The sequence below is a fragment of the Uloborus diversus genome, chromosome 8 (genome assembly GCF_026930045.1).
Source record: "Uloborus diversus isolate 005 chromosome 8, Udiv.v.3.1, whole genome shotgun sequence".
In the NCBI taxonomy this organism is placed as follows: Eukaryota; Metazoa; Arthropoda; class Arachnida; order Araneae; family Uloboridae; genus Uloborus; species Uloborus diversus.
The window spans coordinates 24244331-24267657 of record NC_072738.1 but is presented as its reverse complement, the minus strand read 5'-3'; the positions used below and the strand labels follow the sequence as shown (position 1 = coordinate 24267657).

General features: G+C 33.5%; 1 protein-coding gene across 1 annotated transcript in view; it reads right to left on the bottom strand.

The window, feature by feature from the left end:
- Positions 1-1040: 1040 nt before the first annotated feature.
- LOC129227707 (phosphatidylinositide phosphatase SAC2-like) overlaps positions 1041-23327 on the bottom strand; it is a 38240-nt gene continuing 15953 nt past the window's right edge. The window contains 16 exon segments of the mRNA XM_054862309.1: positions 1041-1949; positions 4728-5137; positions 6939-7094; positions 8907-8980; positions 10101-10172; positions 12376-12621; positions 13058-13128; positions 15538-15666; positions 15745-15865; positions 18361-18438; positions 18591-18783; positions 19081-19324; positions 19326-19463; positions 20414-20602; positions 21659-21709; positions 23021-23132. Coding sequence (XP_054718284.1) covers positions 1041-1949; positions 4728-5137; positions 6939-7094; positions 8907-8980; positions 10101-10172; positions 12376-12621; positions 13058-13128; positions 15538-15666; positions 15745-15865; positions 18361-18438; positions 18591-18783; positions 19081-19324; positions 19326-19463; positions 20414-20602; positions 21659-21709; positions 23021-23132 — 3193 coding nt within the window.

The following is a 23327-nucleotide window of genomic DNA, read 5'->3' as shown; positions in this document are numbered from 1 at the left end:
GACTATATTTTTTCTAATAGCTCTACTATAGCTGCAAAATTTACTTCGCAAATCTAAGTATTTTATTTCAGAAAGTCACAATGCAAAATATTGCAAAGTTTTAGCAGAAAAATTATCGTAAACAACTTAGTCAACAAGACAAATAAGCAACACTACATACTAAATAAAGTCAGTTGAAACAATTCGAATTGTGCCTAAAGGTCACTTTCTCAGATAGCTCTTCATCATCATTTCGCAGATAGCTACATAGCAAGGCACTTCATTTATTGAACTTTTGCTGTCAATGTCATGAGAATGTTTGAAGGAAAAAGATGCTCCAGATGTTCTTTCAGATTAAAAAGGAAATCTCTCATGGAAGCAAGAATGAAGAAAATTAATGCAACAATAAATTTTGATAATGTATGAACATTAGACTTGCAAAAACATGTGATCTATAATAAGATAAGCAAAACAACTATTTTAGTACAAATCTACACACACACACGTATTAATCTATGCTAATACTATGTGTAAGTCTAGGTTATACACACATTGTGTAAAAGTCGACTATAATTGAAACCATAGTGGACTGATTATTTGCTTCTAGTGTAAATTTCAATTAAAAATGATATTGATGCATCAGACTATGCATGCATGTCATCTACATAAACTTTCAAGAATAATTGTATTAATAAAACTATCAACTTGTGGATGACCCCTTTTAATAGTGTGATTAAACTCTTTATTTTCAACAACCAGCGTTGAAAAGCTCGATCAAATCAATTACAAAAAAATTTTCAATCAAGTGAGCATGCACAGAATTTTACACATTATAGAACAAAATAAAATTTTTAATTTAATTATGCTCTAATTGCATTTCTATTTACATTTATTTTATCATTTACAGTCAGTGCGAGCTCACGAGGAAAATTTCAGCAAATTTCAATAAACTGGTTTGACTATCTTTCACACCATAGTTATCAATATGCTACAATAGCATTTGATTTAAAAAGAACCTCATGCTATGAAATAGCATGGCCTTATGAAGAGAAAACCAATCATCACAATTCTATTATTCTTGTAGAACAATTCTTTCGTTTCTGCCTGATTCGTTCATAGTCCTCATTATCTGGAGATATTACTGGGCTGTTTCGATGGCCCGGCCTCAGATTCATGCCAAAGTTCTGCATGCCTTTAGCTATCCTCGACAATGGGGACAGCACAAGATCCTTCTTAATGGCAATAGGGGACAGAGTACTGGACAGGTTGAGAGAGGAGAGGGAAAAGTCTTGGATGGCACTCTCTGAATGAGATGTCTTCATCTTGGCATTGAGACCATCAGTGTCGAGCATGACTTCTTCCTGCACTAGCAGATGAGATACTTCGTTTGAGGTAGCCATTGCACAAGGGCGGAAGTCCAAGTCCTCCGAAGACTTGGACAATTTTCGGGACACTCCAACTTTGTTGGTACCACACTCCTCTGGCTTGGCATAAGCAGCCAAATTACTCTCTGTGCTAATATGGATTTGGGGCATTGAGGTCAATGGCAACTTAATTCCATCTGTTGATGACTTAGAAGATTTTCTGTTCATCTGCCTCATTGAAGCTCTTTTCATTGCATCCAATACAAAGTCGTCGACCTCCGTGTTATACCTCCTGTGGTTTGTGGGACCATGACTTTCCAAGAAAACAAAATTGTCATTAGCTGCTTCGTCTTGCTTGAAGTTAAATGTTGCTAGAATGCCACAACTTTCAAGAACGGTGTCATGCTTGTTGTCACTAGCACCATTATTTAAACATTCGGTGGATAGCATCATCTCCTGTTCATCCACGTCACTGAATTCAGAGTAATCGGAACTCAGTGTACGATCACTAATGTGACCATGTAGTCCTGCTACAGGATAAGCTTTGTGATGCAAGACAGAATCTTCTTCAGATTCAGATGAACTATCCATATTGAAGCGGGGATTCTAAAAACAGAAATATGTTAATTCATAGCACACATTTTTCAAAAATTAGTTCTATGAATAATATTGCAAAAAATACATTAGTTTCAAATATCAGAGAGATGATTATTCAAACTTTATGTTGTAGTTTCAAGTCTCATGGTAAAGTTCAATATTTAAAATAAATGTGGAATGTAAATCTTGAATAAAATCATGTATATAAGGAATTAAACAGAATTTGGAAATACATTGATAGTTTATTTTATTAATGCTTGAAACAAGAGGACAAGAATACTCTTGGATAGCTTTTACAAAGTGAGAAACTCTCCACTGCAGTGGGTAAGAGGGCAATGATCAATTAAGAAATCAGTTGTCAGAATTGGAAAAAACCACCACGTACAAAAAATCCTCACTTAATGAAACTTCCATCTTAAAAAAATTCCTAGCCGCTTGCAAACTCTTGAACTTACCCCCGCCTGATTCAATTTGTTTACCTTACCTTTATGTAATTCCAAAATTCGACAAAACACCAGTTTCCTTCCGCTTTATCTGCTCTTCCACCAACACCAATCTCAGTATTAAACTTGAATCCTATCTTTAAAAATTTTTATACTAACTTAAACTTTGTCAGGAGAAATGGTTTTGGATAGTTGACAACAGCATTGAGGTAAATGATTTACTTAATTTTCTGGACATCGATCATCTAGAAGAATTTGATTTTGAAAATCTGTTTACCAACATCCCACTTGATGAACTTCTCTTTGCCGTTACTGAACTGTTCAAAATAGTCAACTCTTCACTCCAAATAAATGAGGAATTTTTTCTCAAACTTTTCAAATTTTGCATCTTTAACAATTTTTTCCAAAATGGTAATTCCTGCTTTCAACAAATCAATGGTATTGCAACAGATGCTAATTTTAGTTCTACCCTAGCAAATCTTTTCCTTTTATTTTATGAAAGGAAATTTTCTATTGATAATCCTGATATTGTTCCTTTTTGTTGCAGATATATTGATGATTTATTGTGTATCAACTACCCCAATTTTTCTGAACTCAGCAAAAAAATCTATCATAACTCCCTTACATTTAAAAGACTAGTTCTAATTTAAAAGACTAGTTCTAATTGTAAAATTTTTAATTTTCTTGACATTAAAATTAATATTGTATTCGACTGTAAATCCACCATTTATGATAAAAGATGCGAGTTTCGTTTCAATGTTAATTGTCAGTTTTTCTGCTTGCCTCAATAAAAAAATTTATCGGCATCATAGTTTCACAAGCCATCAGAATCAAAAGAATTTGCAACACCATTACAGCTTTCAACCATGAAATTTTTCTGCTTAAAAATAAATTACTTGAAAACAATTTCCCAAATAATCTTGTCAACAACATTTTCGCTTGTATAACCTTTGATCAACACTTTGCCTCACTGTAAACCCTTTAACTGCTTCTAATGAAAGGACTTTTTTAGCAAACCACAACACATGGACTTTAGTTAATGGTGTTTTAAGAAATTAGTTTTTGGGTCGACTTTGCTTGTTTTACGGAACTGGTTTAATGGATGAATATCTTTTTATTTGAATGGATCTACATTTTATTGACTGGAATGAACACTGACTTGCGGGACATGGTACTGAGCTCTTACCTAGAATATTAGGTAAGACCTTTGAATTTCTGCTGTTGGTACAGTGGAGGACTATTATTGATAGCCATTGGCTTCTAATAGTCGAGGCAAAACCCCAGTGTATAGTTTTAGATCCTAGTTCCAGGAAATCTGTGTTCAGTTTTCACATACGGTGCATTTAGCCCTATTTCTTTGCTGGGTTTTTGCTCAAGAACTGCAAATTTCGGACAGTTGGACAAAAACGATGTTTGTTGGATATGTGTTTTGTTGTATCCAATTTAACTTGCATTAATAATACCCTTGTTGCTTCATCCACGTTGGTCATTGTATCAGTGAATTTGATTCATTACAGCAAGGGGTGAATACTGCTTGATTTCACCATTTCACCAAGTCGCAATCTCAGTAAAAGTGTTTGGATAACTTCGCTAATTTTACCTCTCACTTTAAAAAGGAATTCAAAAACATGAGCAGCCTAACTTACCACATTGCCATGCGAGTCATCCTGTGTTTCATACAAGTTTCTGTCACCCCTTTTGAAGTCGTTCCGAATATATAAATAATGTCAGATATTTCATTGTTTTCTTCTTTGGAGTGCACTTTTTGTAAATTAAAATTTTTTGAGTGCATTACTAAAGTTTACAGAAGTTCTCCAACATTGCATTCAGGCCACTCCAGCGGGTTTTGGAATAGGATTTAATACACTTTCTCTATTTTTTCTAAAGCGTAATTTACTGGATTTTAAATTATAGAAACGGTTTTCAAAAATGCTTATAAGTTATACGCATTTTTTCAATTGCCAACTGTATAAAAGTTGAAGCATCGAATGAGAATACCAATGAATTCTCAGAAGAATATACTCTTCTTGTTGTGTTCTTAAATGGTAAATCCATCGTTGGTCATATGAAACACAGTTTTTCTTGCTCTTCTCGCAGATATACGAGGAAGAAGATTCAAACTTCAGACGATGCTTTTAAAAATCATCGTTTTATGAGCGGCAAAAGCTGGAAAACGCTTGAATAGAAAAAAATTTTTTGATTGGGAATCCCGCGGGATTGAGAGCAAAATCCTGCGGGATTGGGATTTTGGGATTGGAAACCCTATCTTTTACTGGTAAGTGACTGAGTCCGTAGCTAGTGAGAGCTATGCATAGCAATCTTTGGCAACAAAAAAAACACTCACCATTGCTGTACTGGTTTCATTGACAGACGCTAAGCTTGTAGGAACACAAGAAGACGACCCATTGCCACTCTTCTTACTCAATGCTTTCACACTCCGGATAGGGTTGAGCTTTGCAAAATGGGATGTGACGTTGCTCAGTGCTCGTGAGCCCACTGTCTTCAGGGAATTGAGCTGGCCCTCGGAGATGTTGCGCGGCATGGAAGAGAAGGAGGGAAGTTCCAGATGGAAGCCGTGGTTCTGGTTGTGGTTATGATGGTTGCGGTTGCTGCGAAATACGCTGGCTCGAACACCGGCCTGGGAAAGCGGCATCTTGCTCTTTCTTCTCTCTAGTTTGCCCTCGAAAATTGGGACATTCAACTCTTTGACACACAAGGCCACTTTGAAGGTTTCACAAATAGCTTTCAAGGATTCTAGAGCATTCAAAAAGGAAATGGAAACACTTTGGTACATCAAAAAGGATAACATTCAATTTATTTCTTTCAACAATACATAAAAACTGAAAGATAATCCTGCAATGTATTCAAGCACAGTTTAGTGCTTTAACATAAAACTTCATGCAATTTATGTTCATTCATTCTATTAGTTTTCGTCTTTGAACTAGATAACATAAATTACATGATGATAATCATTCAAAATATTGAGGATTAAGAAAAATAAATTAAAATTTCAATGCTAAAGGTAGCAACGAATATTCTCCACTTTTACTTTTGGGCTTTATAAAGCCTTAATAAGAAACTGCAGATAGAATAAAGTATTTTTAAAATAATCCCAAAATCATTTGCTGTTGCTTTAAAAGATAATTTGCTAAAAAATATTTGTAAGAGCATAGTATTTCATAATGATTGATTCAAAAAATAAGTTAAATAACACACTTATGTAATTTTAATTTAATAGAAGAAAACCTCACAAATTATCACTCCATACTTAAAGCTGAGGCGAAATTAAAAGCAAATATCAAACAGCTAGTTATAGCACACAGAGCTGCAGTTGCACCCCTATTTTGAGCGTTTCTGTATGGAATAGCCAGAGGCAGAAAGCACAAAACTTCACAAAGAAGCTAATATATTGGTACACTGGTACCTAAAATATTTCAGCACACCAGGCTTATACTTCCGCTTTTATCTTCACTTTTTGAGGTGCAGCTGTACCACGTTTGTAGACTAAGTGCTCGTGTGCTCAAAATGTTTGTAACTTCTGAAAATATGATCAGTTTTTTCATGTAGTTTTCTGCCCTTGACCTCTGTTATTGTTATTCCAGACTGATGAGCTCAAACAAAGGTAAAACTGCTGTACAGTGCCGTATCCAAGGGGAGGGTTTTAGGGGTTAAACCCCTCCCTTGGGGAAAAAATAAGCAAAATGAATAAAATATATATTTGACTTAAATTTACTTTAATAAGAAAGTTTGCGTTCAGCGTTTTTATTTTATTTTAATTTTCTCTCTGAAGTTTTTTTGCGATTTACAACTGCTAAAGCCTTACAAACTGATGTAATATTTCGGAAAAAGTATGGCGGACGAACCGCTGAATGATCTACCAATGCAAAGAAAGAATATTGCTTATTGTAAGGAGCTTATGGTGAATTTGGCATAGGTTACATCTACGAAGATGCATTAGTGATTGTGCTTGGCTATGTAATTTGCATCTGCAAAGAGCTCTTTCTTCTTTAGTTTATTAAGCATTATTTCAGAACATAACCTGATATACATTCTACATTATAAAAGAATTTGTGAAGAGTTTTTAATACTCATTGCAATATACTACATAGTAAACAGATTTAATTAAAAAGAAGCAAGCAAAGTTTGATTAAAGCGAATCTGTGAAACGAAGGAATACTTTGGTAACTTGTACAGCTAGAGGTATCCTTCAAGAATACAGCAGTCCTTACATGTGAATAAACGCCATACTGGGATCGGCAATTTGTCGTAAAACTAAAAGCTGTAAGGGGGTTGAATTCTCCCCCCCTACTGGTAAGTTTAAAACCCCTCCCTTTATGAAAATCTGGACACGGGCCTGCTGCTGTATCTGGGTGCTACAACAAACTTTTTCGTATTTGCATGCAATATTAGAAATAATTTGCATATCATATCTTTCCATAAGATATTTCATGCAAGTAGCAATTCAGGCACATATTATAAGCATGCAATAGCATCTAAATATAAGGAATTTATCAGGAATGATAAGGATTTCTCATAACTGGGGGATTAGTATTACCTGCAGCTTCTTCTTCACTGGATATGGGCACAGCCATATTGTTGAAGAAGCGAGTGTTTGTAGAGCGAAACATATGGAAATAACCAGATTGTCCATACACAGAGTAATGTAAGCGTAGACAATAATGCTTAGACTTAAAAACTCCAGGTTCTGGACCTATATTCATATGAAAAGAGAACTATTACTTTCATTCTCTAGCATACATTTGTGTTTCAAACACACTAAGAACATTCTATGGATTTTTAATAAACAACTTTGTTAAGCCAGTAGAGTCCAACTTACGCCCTGCGGTCCATATGAGGCCCTTTGCTATAGCGGATGTGACGGATCGAAAACTAATTTGTGCAACCTTCCAAAATGCCTGCAAATCTTCATTCGGTATTTCAAATGATTGTTGCAAATTTGAAGCCAAATAGTCAGAAATTAGTTTATAAAAGAGAGATGGAAACTTCATATCAATCAAAATTAGCTTGTTGTAATGATAATAACAATTCTTGGTCTGCAATTTTCTATCAGTTTCAGTGCTTTCCCATGGTATCTCAAAACATTTAAATATGTTTTAATTTATGATATACGCATTTTAATTTCATAGTTATTTTGGACAGTGAGAATTATCTTAGTATGAGATGTGGCCCTTGAGTAAAAAAAAGTTGGGCACCACTGTGGTTTAGGCAATAGACAAGGAAAGTTGTTTCAATTGAATTTTACACACAGATGTACTTTCTGGCATGCTACATATGGTCCTGTTAAAGCATACAAGTAGACGTTTTAAGTCTAGCAAATCAGCTCAACAATCATTAATGTGATAAAAAATATTTACATCACAGTAAAAACCTTGGCATAGATTTTCAGATACAGTCGGATCCCGATTTAACAAATTCATCTGTAATAAACTTTTATGCATTAAATGGGGGTTATTCGTAATATCGCGTGTGAAAAAAAATATATTTAAAAAATTGCAGTTATCCTTATCTAAAAGCCCTAATAAGCAACTGCACAAACACATCCAAAATTAGAAAAGTGTACACTTTTTTATTCAGCATTCCATGACTTATTACACACTAGTCAATTTGAAAATTTAAAGAACTGAGCAACAGATGATTGACAATTTCCTTGAAATTAGACTTGAAATAGTTCTTTCGACTTTATGGAGAAAAGAAAATACTACGTCATTTACAACCTGCTGCATGAGATATGTTTTTTCAGTTTCTAGGCCATAGAAAGCATCAGAAAAAGTAAGTTTTAATGGGAGTTTCACTATCGCCTTCTGTATAAGAATCGCTATTCCTTGCTTGCCCCCTACCCTGTCAAAAACTGCAAGATCGACTTTTCATTTGGAAAACAATCCAATATTTCCCAACTCAAATTGACAAAAAAAAGAAAAAAAAAATCTGTTGTTGAAATAATTTGTTAATTCGGGTTTATTATCTGGTAAATGGGGGGTTTGCCTTCATTTTAGACGGGGGGAAAAGAAAAATTTGCTAAATCGCCAAATTCGTTAAATAGAGGTTCATTAAATCGGGATCTGACTGCAATAACATTTTTTTAATGACTGTTTAATCCCATAAGTTTTTCCAGCACTAAAACATGTATTATTCAATCACAGAGATAGGACACAATAATGTCCAGGGACTCCGAGAGTCAAGGCAGGCTCCTTGTCAATTTGGTCACCCTGGGCTAACATCCCCATAACACTACTCTGATAATGAGCCTGGCCCTCCTAAGAGCTAAGCCCTTAGCTTCCCACTAGGCTGACATGGCCTCTCGTCCTGATGATATGAACAAAAAAAATTGAAATTATATGTTTAAATTCGTAAAAGAGGCCTAGTCTTGGCTTACTGGTCATTCAAAGTAATAATTGATAATAATACTCATCACATTAAATTGCTATTTTTATAAACATACACTCTTACTTGACAAAAGCTGTTTTTTGAAATTTCTCACTTTTAAATAAAAAGCACAACTCACCTAATTCTATACGTTCCAGATCTTCAAGTAACACATGTTGGTATTTGATAATCCTATCAGTCTGATCATCATATCTAAATTTGAAAGAATAATTAATGTATGAATTTTTTTTTTTTTAAAATCATTTCAATGTTTCTAGTAAAACTGATATTTATGCGAAGTTACAAACAATAAATAGTATTTTCGGAAGTGAGCAATTTTTTCATTTGGATATTTAAATGCGTGTCTTTGTAGCAAATCATAAGAAATTTAAAATAATAATTTAAAAAAAAATAACAAGAAGAGATACATTTTTATTTACTGTAATGCATAAAACTGAAAGTAAACAAATTAACATCGCAAAATGTATGATTAGACATTTCAATTCACAAAAATGCATTAATTGTTATTTTAAGGGATAAAATAAGCAAGGTGAAAAAATATAACAAGATTTTAGATGAAAGACATAAAAGGACAATTTATGGCAAATTAGTAGGTTTCACTATGTAAATGAAAAACAGTAAATAATCAATTTAAATAAGCTTAAACAAAAATTTAATTTTTTCCTTTACTATAACACATACAATATGAATGAGATGACACCCTTAAAAAATATCTAAATAATTTTAAAAAATTTACTCAAATTTTTATTAAAACAATCATATTTTATAACAATTTGAAACTCAAGATATGAGGGAAAGACATAAGGATTACATCCGGTGCAATATACATACAAAAATTCACAAAATACAGAAGAATTTTTGAGTAATGACTTGCTTGTTAATAACTAGAAATTTTATTGACTGAAAATTTGGTTGGACAGATTTAGACTTCATACAAGTTATTCAAGTAAATATCAAAATATTTACTAGTGTGATGACTTTAAGAGTATTTAATTGTGACATTTTATTCAAAAGAATGAAAGTCTCTGTTGGGTTTAAATTTGACGAGATGACTATTTTTTAGTTTATTTTTATTCACATTCTATAACTTTCTTTACAACAATTTCTAATATGTAAGGAAATTATCTAGAGCATTTGAAAAAAAAATGATAAACAGAAAAAAATTACAAAATTAGAAGGGGGAAAAAATTTTCATTCATTACCACTCAATCCAACTTATTTTTTTAAAAGATTGCAGTAAAAATTTTATTTTTTACACATTAAATTTCATCATGCATACCATTTTTAGAGATTTTTTTCTGATCATACTTACTCAGCAATGAAATAAGAGTCCTTGGTAAGAATTAAAATTGCATCCATATCTTGTTTATCTGGATCCCCAGTGCTAGACAAATAATTGTTAATCAGTTAAATACTTGAAAAAATTCAACTACTCATTTTAACCTTTTAAAGTAAAATGCAATGCTTAGAATATCAATGATAAGTTCAATTTAAAATCCTAATGAATGCACTAAAAGGTAGTTTGAAATTGAGATGGTACAATAATTGGAAATTTGAATATTAGTTTGAATTTAGTTTATGCTGCCTCATCCAGAGGCACCCAGAACTTTTGGAAAAGGGGAAACCCTCAATTTACTGAACAAAATTTTGGACTTTACCAAAAGACTGCATTTAATAAAAAAAACACAATAGGCATCATTATTTTAAAAAAAAAAATTTAAAAACTGCAATATGACCTTCCATTGGGGCATTGCTGGCTCCATCATTAAACAGGGTTACAAACAACCTAAGACAGAATGCAAGGCTCATACCTGAAATAATGAAAAAAAATTCTTTCAACTTTCCACATGTGCTCTTAATATTACATAAACGCTGCAGAGCGTATTTGGCTATCAATCATCAAATTTAGCAAAATTTGATCTGAATAAGCTTTAGTAAAGTTCGATGGACATATGCTACCAATACAAGTTGTCAATAGCGGGGATCATAATACATAAGACAATGAGAGTCTAGAGTTAGAGAAGCAAAAAAACAATACATCAATAAGAAAATTGGCATTCTTTGTAGAAATATGCATGCAATTCTATAAACAGTGGCATACCTAGCATGGGTGACACAGGGGGGGGGGGTGGTAATTTGGGATGTCAACCCTCCCCCCCAACAAACACAAATAAAAGGTTTTATTATTCTATGTAAGCATGAAATTCATTCAATTTTCAGTCTAAGTACTGACAATATGAGCCTAATCCTGAGTATAGTATAAACTGCATGATTCGAGATGGAAGGGAGGGGGTTTGAGGGGTCTCCCCTCCAAAACTTTCCAAATTTGCAGTCTTTAAAATGCATTTTAGCTTCATATTTTTCAGAAACTTGCAATTCCACTCTGGGTGATAACTGGGGCAAACCGTCCCCCCCACCTCCCATAGTGATGCCACTGGTATAAATAATACATTTTGACTTCAAGTATGGAACAAAAAAAAATTACGTGCATTTTTCCTTGTTTTATTGGGGGGGGGGGACGTTTTTCCCCATTTTTCAAGATTTGAAGCAAAATTTAATATTCCAATCCTACTTTTTCAGGTTTTCTCTGAAGTACAACCCTGCAACAAGACTTGTTAAGAGTCAAATATCTCAGTTCATCATCTGATATTATTAATCTACTAGCCGCCGGGGGGGGGGGGGGGCAGATTAGCCATTAAGGCCACCTTGTTGGCCACTTCTACCTCACTGCCAGCGGTGGATTCAAGGATGCCCACCTAGGGGGAGTCATGGCACAGATTGCGGCATTGAAATTTTTAGGAAGGTGTTTTTCCACTTTTTTTTTTGGGGGGGGGGGGGCTCTTGATTTGGGGGATGGCACCCCAGGATGTATCAGTGTATATCGCTTTCAGTGGTGTACTTTAGGGACTTAATCCGCTCTTGCCAAATGCAGAGGTACATTAATTAGTGAGCAGTACATTAATTTTCAGCACGGTCCACCTCTAAAACCATTATAGTAACAATCTGCAGCGCTCCTCTACTTTACCATTAACTTAAATCATTTAATCACTTCTGCTTTAAGCAGAAAAGGAGAGAGAAACTATAAGTCGTACAAAAAGAGGCCTTTGTTTTGCAGAAGCGAGAAAAACATCACCTTGAAGAAAAAAAGAACTGAGGGTAGGTTTCGGCAAAGTGCCCACTTTCCTGCCATTGTGTTTTTTCTTTGGGTGGTAGAAACCTCCTTGAGAATTTATGATTTAATTAATATCTACACTAATCATAGTTGTAGACAAACGAAAACTACCTAAACACGATGCCTGAAAAATTACGAATCTATCAATATCTGGTTCAATCCTCAATTCTTTGGCATTCGGAAGTTACATAGACAGATAGATAGAAGTGACATAGATAGATACAAAGATTCATACACTTGTTCTTTAATATATAAGATTCCTATGCGGTCAATTATGTCAGAGTAAATCCAATAAAATGAAGCCACAAATCACAGCAATGCAAGCTCACATTCTGTTCATGTTTTTGTTGATACAAAGGGAACCTGCTTTTATTTTAGCAACCCAACAACCCAATACAAAAACATCAATACTCACACAGGGTCTGCATCAATGAGAGCCCATCCACCCAGCACCACTTCCGTCTCGGGAATTAAGATTTTTTTGCAGTCCTCAATCAGTTGCTTCACTCTCTCATGGTGCTCTTGCTCATTAATCTCGATTTCTGGATCCGCTTCCTCCCGCTCCGGAGTGACGGCACTAATGTCCTCCGTGAGAGGATTCCCCATCATCAAGTCAATGGTTGCCTGTCTAAAGGCATCCTTGAAACGATTCATGTAGTACCTGGAAACAAAAACGCAGTCAATGAATGTGAAACAAAAAATAAACCAAGTTAATAATTAAGTGGTAAGTTACTGCCTCAAGCCAGGGCTAAGGCAGAACTTGCTGGTGAGCAAGTTCTGCAAGTAATAATAAATAAATCAGTTCACACTTACAGTTAAACGCTTGTGGAAGAACTGTACACAAAATAAACTAAATAAGATTTTGAAGTAAATTTTTTGCTATTTTTATACAATGCATAAGTGAGGTTTTTTTTTTTTTTTTTTTTTTGTAAATTCTATCAGAACCTCTTTTTATGAGGGGCAGGAAGTATGTTTTGGCAAATTTTTCCCTTTTTGAACTTGCATGCAAGGTGTATGGAAGGTGACTGATACAAGGGGTGACTGATTAAGGTAAAATGCAAAAACAATGCTATTAATTTCAGTAAGCAGAACTTTACCTATTAGCTGAATGATATCCATCTTTCATCAAACCAGCAATTCTACGTTCACCAGTTCTAGTGAAGTCTCCCTAAAAAAAAAAAATTAAGCATAATTAAGCATTAATCTTAAACCTAGATTTTATCTGTGAAAAATCAGCAGACTGAAAGATGTTACACATAATGTATAACATAAGTATATCTTATTATTTCATCAATTTTTCTTCAATAAAAAATCTGCACATAGTAATTTAATTAAATTTAAAAATTCATTTCTTTGAACATGATTTTCTTCTCCTCAATAATATGATTTAGATTTATTTTGGTTTTGGAGTAACTTGTTAATCTGTGGAGGAGTAAATTATTTAAAAAAACTACAAAGTAGGGTAACAACTCCAGTAATTGGCACTTTAAGATTTTGTCCTTAAACTTACCTCTGTTTTCATTATTTAGAAAAAAAATATTCACTTGCAAATATTTTTGTATTAAAGAATGCACATCTATGCATCTATTTAATTCATCAAAATCAAAAATATTTGAATCAATATTTTTATAAAAATATGCATATAAAAAGTTACCAAAATCACCAGTAACTGGTACCTGATACCCCAGTGTATGACACCTTGTGATCCAGTAATTGGCACATGTTAATAGAACTGGAAAATCACTTTGTTTTTCCCTTTTAGATTACATACAAATTTTATTATCATAAGAAACATAATTAACGTTAATTTAAAGTTTGTAAATTTACATAAATTAATGTTAAATAACACATCTTAATGTTGAGAAAATATTTTAGAGAAATAAAAATAAATTTGGAGTGTTGCATGGAAAAAAAATATCGAGATTATTGCTGTTTCATTAGTCGGTATGCAGTTTCCACGGGTGCCCACCGGGGCGGGGGAGGGGGGGGGAATCATGGCACAGGCTGCACCATTGGAATTTTAAGGGGGGTTAGGGGCATTTTTTTCATTTGGGGGGCTCTTACTTTTGGATGAGTCTCCGCAATATTGAGGAGGAGGTGCGTCCTTGCGCTCAGAGGGAGCGGCACCCCTGCAGTTTGGATTTTACAAATTATAGCTATTTTTACAGAAAAAGGAACATTGGCCCGGTGATTCTAAGAGCCCATAAAAAAAATGAACCTATTCTCTACAGTGGCAATATCTGACTGATGGTCAAACATATTTGCTGTATATTATTTCTCTAAAAATTTAACAGTATATTCTGTGGGATTCAAATAAATAGTAGAACCCATGTAATATAGCTGCTGCAAATGTATCAGAAATCAAACTAGTGACATATTGCACAACACATTAGTATTTATATGCACATGTGCGAATTACTGGAGAATAGCAAAACTGAAGCACCACTAAATGGCATCCATCATTATTTCAAAAACCAAAAAAGGGGGGGGGGAATGTATTTCAATCCACTCAAAGTAACACCTTTCAACTAAACAAAACTTTTGACAACCAAAATTTAAAATATATTTTTAGTCAGATTTTAATGGATTGATGTGCAAGTTTCCCTTAAGCCGGAGAAGAAGCTTTTGCAACAAAAATGGCTGCTTTGACACAAACCACAATTGTTTCTTTTTCCTACGCACTGCTACCATTTAGCAACACGAGTTGAAGTTATAATCTTTAAAGTAAATGTACATTCAGTTGGTTCATAGCTTTCTTCTTTTAAAAAATTGGATATGATTCTTATTTTTGGACATTTTTGTTGGAAGTGCCAATCACTGGCGACCTGCCAATTATTGGGCGTGTTACCCTATTAATGCAATAATGACGAGTAAGAACCCAAGCCAGATAATAAACTATCAAAAAAAATCTGTGCTAACGTACTTGCCACTCAAAGAGGTTTCTACAACACCGATTAATCTCAATATTATCAATACTAATACACAATTAACATTAGATTGTTTTAGTTAATTATAAGAGAAATTATAAACATGGGTGCCATTCTTAGAAAATTATGACTGAACATTTTCTTTCTTTCTTTTTTTTTTTTTTTTTTTACAATTAAACAGTCAGTCTTCAGTACAAAGTAGCACCTTTGGTTATAAAAGATTTATTCCAAAATCAAATGAATAAATATTTGTATTTATATTGCTTGAAATATCATATACTTATTGGTTTTTAAATGGCAACACTAAAAAAAGGGGGAATAAGAACTGGTTTGATTGATATGCTTCTTGTCCAATTAGTTATAATGTACGTAATTTTATTACTTTATGATTTTAAATGCCTTTATCATGAAAAAAATCGAAGATGGATTTTATTTCTAAAAGAAACAACAATATTGAGGTATCAAAAGAGTGGACAAAGTAGAAAATTGCCAAAATAAAATAAAACTGAATAACAAAGAAAAAATAAAATAAAAAATCTAAGAAATTAAATGTCAAAAACAATTAAGCATTTTGAGGTAAAAATTATAATCATATAAAGCAATTTACACATAATTAGAATACTAATTCTGCAAGTAATTAAAAAAATTACCTTTAAAGCCACGGTACCAGCATATTGCCGGCTAATTATATCACCATTGTTAGCCCAAAGCATCTGAAATATTCTTCGACATCCAGAAGGAAGAATACCTTCAGGAGGTAACAAACCCAGCTTGTTGAACTAAAACACAAATTAATATGAATCCATCACAGATTACTTCATGTTTAATGAATTAATTATATGAAGCGTGCAACATACTTGTATGTCCATTACAGTTTTTGCCAACGCAGTTTGCACAATGTTTGTCCTGTCCAAACAATCAACGCAATTGACGCGGAACACTCCCCGTTGCTCACAAATTAGGCCTTCACTGTCAATCCTATAGTCAAAAGGTAAAACTGCTCAATTAATACAGTACTCATGACTTGAAAACTTACAACTTTTAGCCCTTTTATCTTAACTTTCTTTCACAAAGCAAGAATAACTGGGAACCACACTTTTGCAAGTATGAAGGAGGTATAACAATTGTATTGGAGAGGGTATATCAATATAAATGTGTGTTGAGTTTTCAAAAGCTAAAAATTGGTATAGGTATCTCCAGAGCTGCCAACTTTTGGAAAACTAAATTAGTAGCTGAGTTTTATGCAAGTGGCGGGGAGGGGGGGGGCTAAACGGCAAATTTAATTCTGAACGCAACAGATGCAATGACTAATTTGTGTCTGAACTTACAGTCGGGCAAGTAACACTTTACTCTGAAAAAAAAATACTAATGAGAAAATCATTTTTTTACATTAACTGTAGTAAATTGCTTTTGTTTATTTTTTAAGACGCTTAGATTTTTATCAAGAAAGGCAATATTATCTAAATAAATATAATATGGATGTTACCTGTAATGATTGAAGATTTTCCTGTGATAACAAAAAAAAAAGAAATCATAGGTTTTGGACACGTTTTCGTGCCGTCGTAGTTCAAAGCTGTAGCTCGTAGAAACTATGATTTTTTTGTAGCAGTTGGCAGCTCTGAGTATCTCTAACACATAAGAGCTAAAATGTATATCAGATGTGTTGTTGTTACTTATGTCACTCGGGAACCTGAGTCCGAGTAGCAATGCTACTGGATTTTAAGGCAGAGGGATACAGCTTCCGTTTAATCAAGCGCCTATTTCTACGTGGAAGTCTGATTTGGCTCAGACAACACATTAGGTGGCAGCACCATCTACGGACAGTTCGATAATTTAGAACTAGACCAAAAGCCGAACAACTTCTGGCCTCCCCAGAGGCATTGTTTCACTTGGAGGATTTTGTGATCACGAGTATATTTAACGTCCCCCAGTCACCCTTAATAAAGACGCTGGATTTTCAACCGGCTAGCACCAAACCAAAGACCCTCCTGTCACAAGTCCGATGCCTTACCAACAGGGTTGGAAAAAAACTGGTTTTTTTTTAAAAAAAAAGCCCATGGACCCAGGGTTTTTTAAAATAAAATCCCAAAAAACCCAACTAAAGCTGGGTATGTGGGGTTTTTTGTCTTTTTTTAGGGAAAATGTGGGGTACTTGTAGCATATTGTAGCGTGAATATATGGACAAAGCGCAAAAATTGTCTTGGGGTAAAACAAGCTGGAAAACTAGTTAAAATTCAGCCTTTTCTGAAGAAAAGTACAAAAGACTACGAAACCCAAGAATGGTGAAGTTTCGGATTTTTTAGTTTCCATGATTACTAACAGTTAAGGCAAAAATACTTCTCGAGTGATAAAACCTATTGTTCATTTTTAATTACTACATTTTTTTTGCATTTTACTTTATTGTATTTCATTATGTTATGCAAAACTACTGTAGAACCTCAAGTAGTTAAAATCCTTTTTTACTGAATTCCAGTTTAATCAAGACATTTCTTTGAATTTTATGTTGCCTGTTTCTCTATTTCTGTATATAGAGTAACAAATATTAAACTTTTTCGTAAGATAATGAAAATACTGTACATGATATTCTGTTTCCTGTCCGACCGTTTGTAAAACCGGTTAATTTCTAAAAAATATATCTTGTTTATTCAAGATTTGTGACGTGTTGGTTTGAAGAAAATAATTCAAATGAAAGCCTTTTAGCTAGAATAGTTTCCTCTGTACAACTTACAAATATTGAGAAAATCGGACGTGACAGGACTTAGTCAAGATAATTTGAGATATTTATTGATCAGTTAAAGAAAAAAGTTAAATATATTTATTTAAAATCTTTAAAGTATTTTTCTAATGCCATAAAGAGTTAAGAAATACTATAAAGTTTAAAATTCATTTTTTATGTCCATTGTCTGTGGTGAAGAACAAATTAAATTAATTATTTTTTTTAAAAAAACTTCTCATAAAATTTAAAAAAAAAACAAAAGTGGGTTAAATATTAGTTTTTTTAAATGGGTTTTTTCAAAAAAACCCATTGGGTCCAATCCGGCCAACCCTGCTTACCAATCAGGCCACCACAGCCCAATATCAGATGTATATCAGATAACTATAATAGCATTTGGTTTCTCATAACAACTTAAACTTTTACAAGAAAAAACCCCATTCACAATTTTATCTGATATTTTACATGATCTTAAAGCTTATTTTTACTATGCGAACCATTAGTCAAACTGCAACCTTTTAAGAGGGTATTAAATTGAGAGTTAGTTGAATTGAATTGCACATGTAATTGAATTATTTTATGAAGGATGCAACAACACAGAAAACTGAAAAAATAAAGCACTACAAAACATATATAAATTCTTTGAAATTTGCAATTTATGTGTGGTTAACTTTCATGGCTTTTCCATAAAAAACTATCTACCAGAAAATATCTTAACTCACATTCAAACTACTGACTCTGAATATCTATTAAAACTTACCAGCAGTATCGCATGTCTCTTATAACATCTTGAATGCTCTCAATTAGGACAGATACATTTTCAAACTTCATGCCTCGGCTGAAATTTTATTATTTAATTAACAATATTAAAAACTATGGAATAAAATAGATCAACTCAATATTTACTAATAATTGATTCGGAAAACAACATGCACAGCCGACAAAACTCTTAAATATTTAGCTATTAGTTCTATTCATAAAAGTTCTTACCAGTATTCATGGAAATCAAAGCTCACATAAATAAGATCAGGACAACTGAATTCAAGAATATGGTTCAAATAAGCGTCATTAATAATCTTCTCTTTTCCACTTTGCTCCATCAAGTTGATGATGACTTGACTATTATAAAGGCTTAGTTCTTCAGCAAAATGCTTCTCAAATGCAGACTGAGTTTCCTCTTCCCCTGAAATAAGGAACAAAGATTAACTAAAGGTTAAACTTAACTTTGTAGCATACTAATAAAAGTACTTGCAGTTACAACAAGTTAACAATAACTTGAACCTCTTGGTATCCAATGGCATCTGGGAGATGTCATTTATTCCATGTGCCATTGCGGACAGATGTCTCAGAGATGTCATTCACTTCAAGTACCATTGCAGACTGATGTTTCTGAGATGTTATTTGTCACGAACTCTTTCACGTCTCAGAGATATCAGAGGGGTTAATCAAGAATGGTTAAAGTTGCTGATCAAACACTTACCTTTATCCAACTGGGGAGGAGGTCTGTATTTATAGCCAGGTTGACTCCAAAACACGGGAACTGATCCTCGAACTTGCACAAAAGAGACCGTGTGAGAGGCATATTCAAATATCTGTTCCGTTTCTACGTAATTTGCGCACTTCCCAGATTCATCAACACCTCTTCTTTTGTACCTGGTCCCTGCTCTGTGGCGACTTCTCCTGGAGATCAGAATCATGGTGTAATTTTTACCAGGACAGTCCTGAGGATAAGCGGGGAGGATGGAAAAAACGTGCGCCTTCGGCAGAGAGTGATTCGGCATCATCCACTGTATCGATCCAGCACTGCTCCATCTGCACAAATCCTTGAATAACAGGGATAATCCAAGGATCACAAAGAGTATCCTAAAAGAAAAAAATATAACAATTAGTATAGTTATACAATAAGGTACTTGTAACATTCTTTTCCAAAGATGCAGTTACGAGAATTTCGAAGTCCACTATCAAATAAGGGGTGCAGTGTGACAGCCCTCTTCTTCGTGTTGCACCCTGGATAATGCAAGATGCGTCACAGCCTTGGTCTTTTACCTTACAGTCTTTTTTATATAAAGGCTTTTATTGCTTTTAATAAATTCCCTTTTAAGTGCCAGAACAACAACCTCAAAGTTTAAGCCATTCTCGGGAAGGGTGGGCTCTTATACTGGACTGCAAGACTTCTTATGCTCAAACGAGCAAATAGTCAATCTTTTGTTAAAAACTTTTGAAGGAAAAATTTTTTTAAAAAAAGATTGAATTAATAATTCTTCACAAAATAACTTGAAAACAGGAATGGATAAATTTGAATGCTACATCAAATAAATTACAGTACCCATATTTTTTAGAAAGCTCATAGCTAGACTTTTTTGTCATTATATTTCATTTAAAAAAAAAACTAAAAGAAAAAAAAAAATGGGTTGCCAATTGGATCGCCACTTTTGGCGAGTTTCTCTGCAATAAAAAAGAAAACTCATATTTGCCATCTAAATAGACAACAATCCATGCCAAACATGTGATTAAACATGCTGTCAAATGACATACTTTTTTTCCTGTGAACAAAATTGCATACAAAAAAAAAATAAAAAGTTTTGATAATTTTTTCCACTGGAGTCCTATTATTGTTGCATGCCCTAGCTTTCCTCCTCCCCCCATGTTGAGGTCATGGGTACAGTAGACAATGAGTGGTCATTCAGTGCTTAGTAGAATCATCAAAATAATGTAAATAAAAGATCAAAATTGATTATAAAAAATAAAAAGCTATTTTTATTTTTTATAATCAATTATTTTGTTTTTTATATCAACAAAAACAGAGTACATACTTCAAGATCGATTAATTCAGACAGCATGAATTTGTTCCAAAAAAATCGATCATCAATTCTTTTCCACAAAGGTAACGCCTTGTTCTCTGGATCTCGTGACTGGGAGTACTGCCTCTGGATTGAGTTTGTTAAATCACCAGTAAGTGAATAATAGAAGGAATCTGTTTCAGTGAACATTTTTGTGAATTCCTGCAAAAGAATCGAAAACAAAAAATTATAGAACAAACATTTTCTTCACAAAATGTTAAGCACTAACATTTAGTAGTCTATTACACGATTATTCAGAGAAAAGGCACAAGAATCACATCAAATGCTGTGATTTAAATGAGTTCATTTATTCAAGGTTACCACTTCAGTTAAGTTTTTGCTAGTCAACCAGACTCGAGTGACAAAACTAAATTTCTATGAATGAAAAACCTTAAGTCACAATGTAATTTAGAAAAAAAGTACAAGCACAATATTTTTTACAACAATCATTCTTATAAACAATTACATAATTACACACATTGTTTTGGTCTCCTTGTCTCAAGAAAGATTTTTTGTGCACATTTGTAGTCATTATCATCATATATATATAATAGCGAATGATCAAGTAACGCCCCCTGACGTCATCAACAATGAAACTCGCTCCACGGCATGATAACTTGATACGATTTTTTGATAATGTGTTACATGCAGGGAAATGCTTTATCTTGATGAGGCTGAACTGGATCCATTATCTTAACATTTTACTGGTAAGACTCATTTTAAGAGAATGAAGAAACGAAAAAGTGGTCAAAAATGAACGCTATCTACTGGAGGATTAAAATTTCAACTATCAAAATATTACCAAAAAGGTAATTGCTTCGTTCAAATGTAGAAGCAATTTCCACCCATCATTACTTGATGGGCGATTTTCTCATTGTAAATAAAGGTGGGTTTATATTTTTAAGTTGAGGCAAGATGAAATTATGAGTCAAATATTGACTTGCTGTTGAGAATCAGTAAAAATTTAAGATATGGAACAACTTGTACACAGGGCCGTGCACAGAAATTTTTGGGCTTGTCACAAATGACTTTTCTGGCCCCCCACCCTTTCCATATTGCTTACCCTTATATTACACGCCTTGTTTTTAAAATATTGGGCCCCCTTCAGGCTTGGGACCAGGCCAACAGGTGTTCCTCCCCCCCCCCCTTGCATGTTCCTGCTTGTATGCAAAGTAATTTAAAATAGTAAATTAAAAACTAAAAGAAACTTGGGCTTACTTCAAGCACACGTTTCTCCAACTTTTCTCTGTCTCTCAGTTCTTTTGGTTGCTAGAAAAGAAAATAAATAGTAATGAACAAAAAAATTTCAATTTTGTGGAGCCAATTCAAATTTGAGTACTTTCAATGTTTCAAAGCTTGTGGCTCACTGAAAAATTCAACTATCTTGCTGAAAAAAGTCGCATTTTATAGGAATTTGTCTGATCTTTCTGAATATGTACTTATTTCGTGTGTAAATTTTCTATGAATTTCAAAATTTTGTCTTTTTCTCAGAAATTTGTTTTTTGACTCATTTTCCCTTTAGCTGCCCTAACTCAGTTAAGTTAGGGATTGGACAAGATAGTGGGTAGTTCTATGCTCCACTTGGGCTCCTCTATTATCCCCTTTCGTTTGGCAGATTAAATCAAATTAATCCTGTATATGCATGTATATACAAAGCAGACCCCATAAAACTAGCTGCATTATAATTCACCACAAGTACCAGCATAGCCAGCTTTTTGTGGTCCATTTAATATGTAGAAATTAATAACATATAGCATTTTATTAAACTGCATAACTGTAAAACTATCAATATAGCACAAATACTATGAAGAAAAACTTTCTGAAATAAAAACAGATACAGTAAAACCTATAAAGTAGATCACCTTTGTAAGTTGATCACCTGCCTAAGTTGACCGCTATTTTCAGGCACAGAATTAGATCTATATCATGTAATTCAACCTCTGTAAGTTGACCACCTGTTTAAGTTGACCACTAAAGTAGTGCACCGCAAGTGGTCAACTTACACAAGTTTCACTGTATATAAATTTCACATACAATTTCTCCACTTTAAATTACAGACTTAATTTGATACCTCAATGACTGTTAGAATTTTATCACACAGATAATTTTAATGCGAACAAATTATAAAGATAATGTTTTAAAATAGGAATGAAACAGATCATAAAAAGACTTACGAAACATTAAAATTTATGCTTGTATTTAATTTTTCTAAAAATTTTACCTTAATTTTTTTTTAAAGAGAAACTACAAATTAATGCAAGAAAGAAAACACATTATAAAAGTCATGCCTGAATGCACAAAAAAAGTTGCAAGAAGGTTCATGAACACGATGCAGATATGAATTAGTCGCCAAAATGTAAGAAGATAATTGAAAGAATAACATTGTTAATTTGAAGCAAAAACAGAAGATATTCATTAAAGAATTAAAAAGAATATAGTCTACCATTACCCTGAAAATTTACAAATCATATAAAACAGAAATAAGCTAGAAACTGATCACAAGGAGTTAGAGGGTTAGTGAAACTGTTGTTAGCTGCCACAGACTGAGCCTTAAAAGTCATGCAATAGTACCCATCGTACCTGAATAGGCAGCATTCCAGGATATACATTCCAAGGATCTAACTCTGTTTGGTTTAAAATTGCAGGAATGATAATTCTGCTTGTCAGGAAAGAGACAGCTGTAAACAATGTGCTGCAAACCTGAAGGAAAACAGCTGTTTATGCTATTGCAAAAAAGGATTAACTGAACAGCTGTAAGGTTTACCTTAAAAACCAGGGGTTCCCACATGGGGAGGGGGGTTATGACGCAGGTTGTGCCCTCAAAAATGAAGGGGAGAAATTTTTTTAAATATTTAAATTTATTTGTTGATTTATTTTTAGTTTAAAA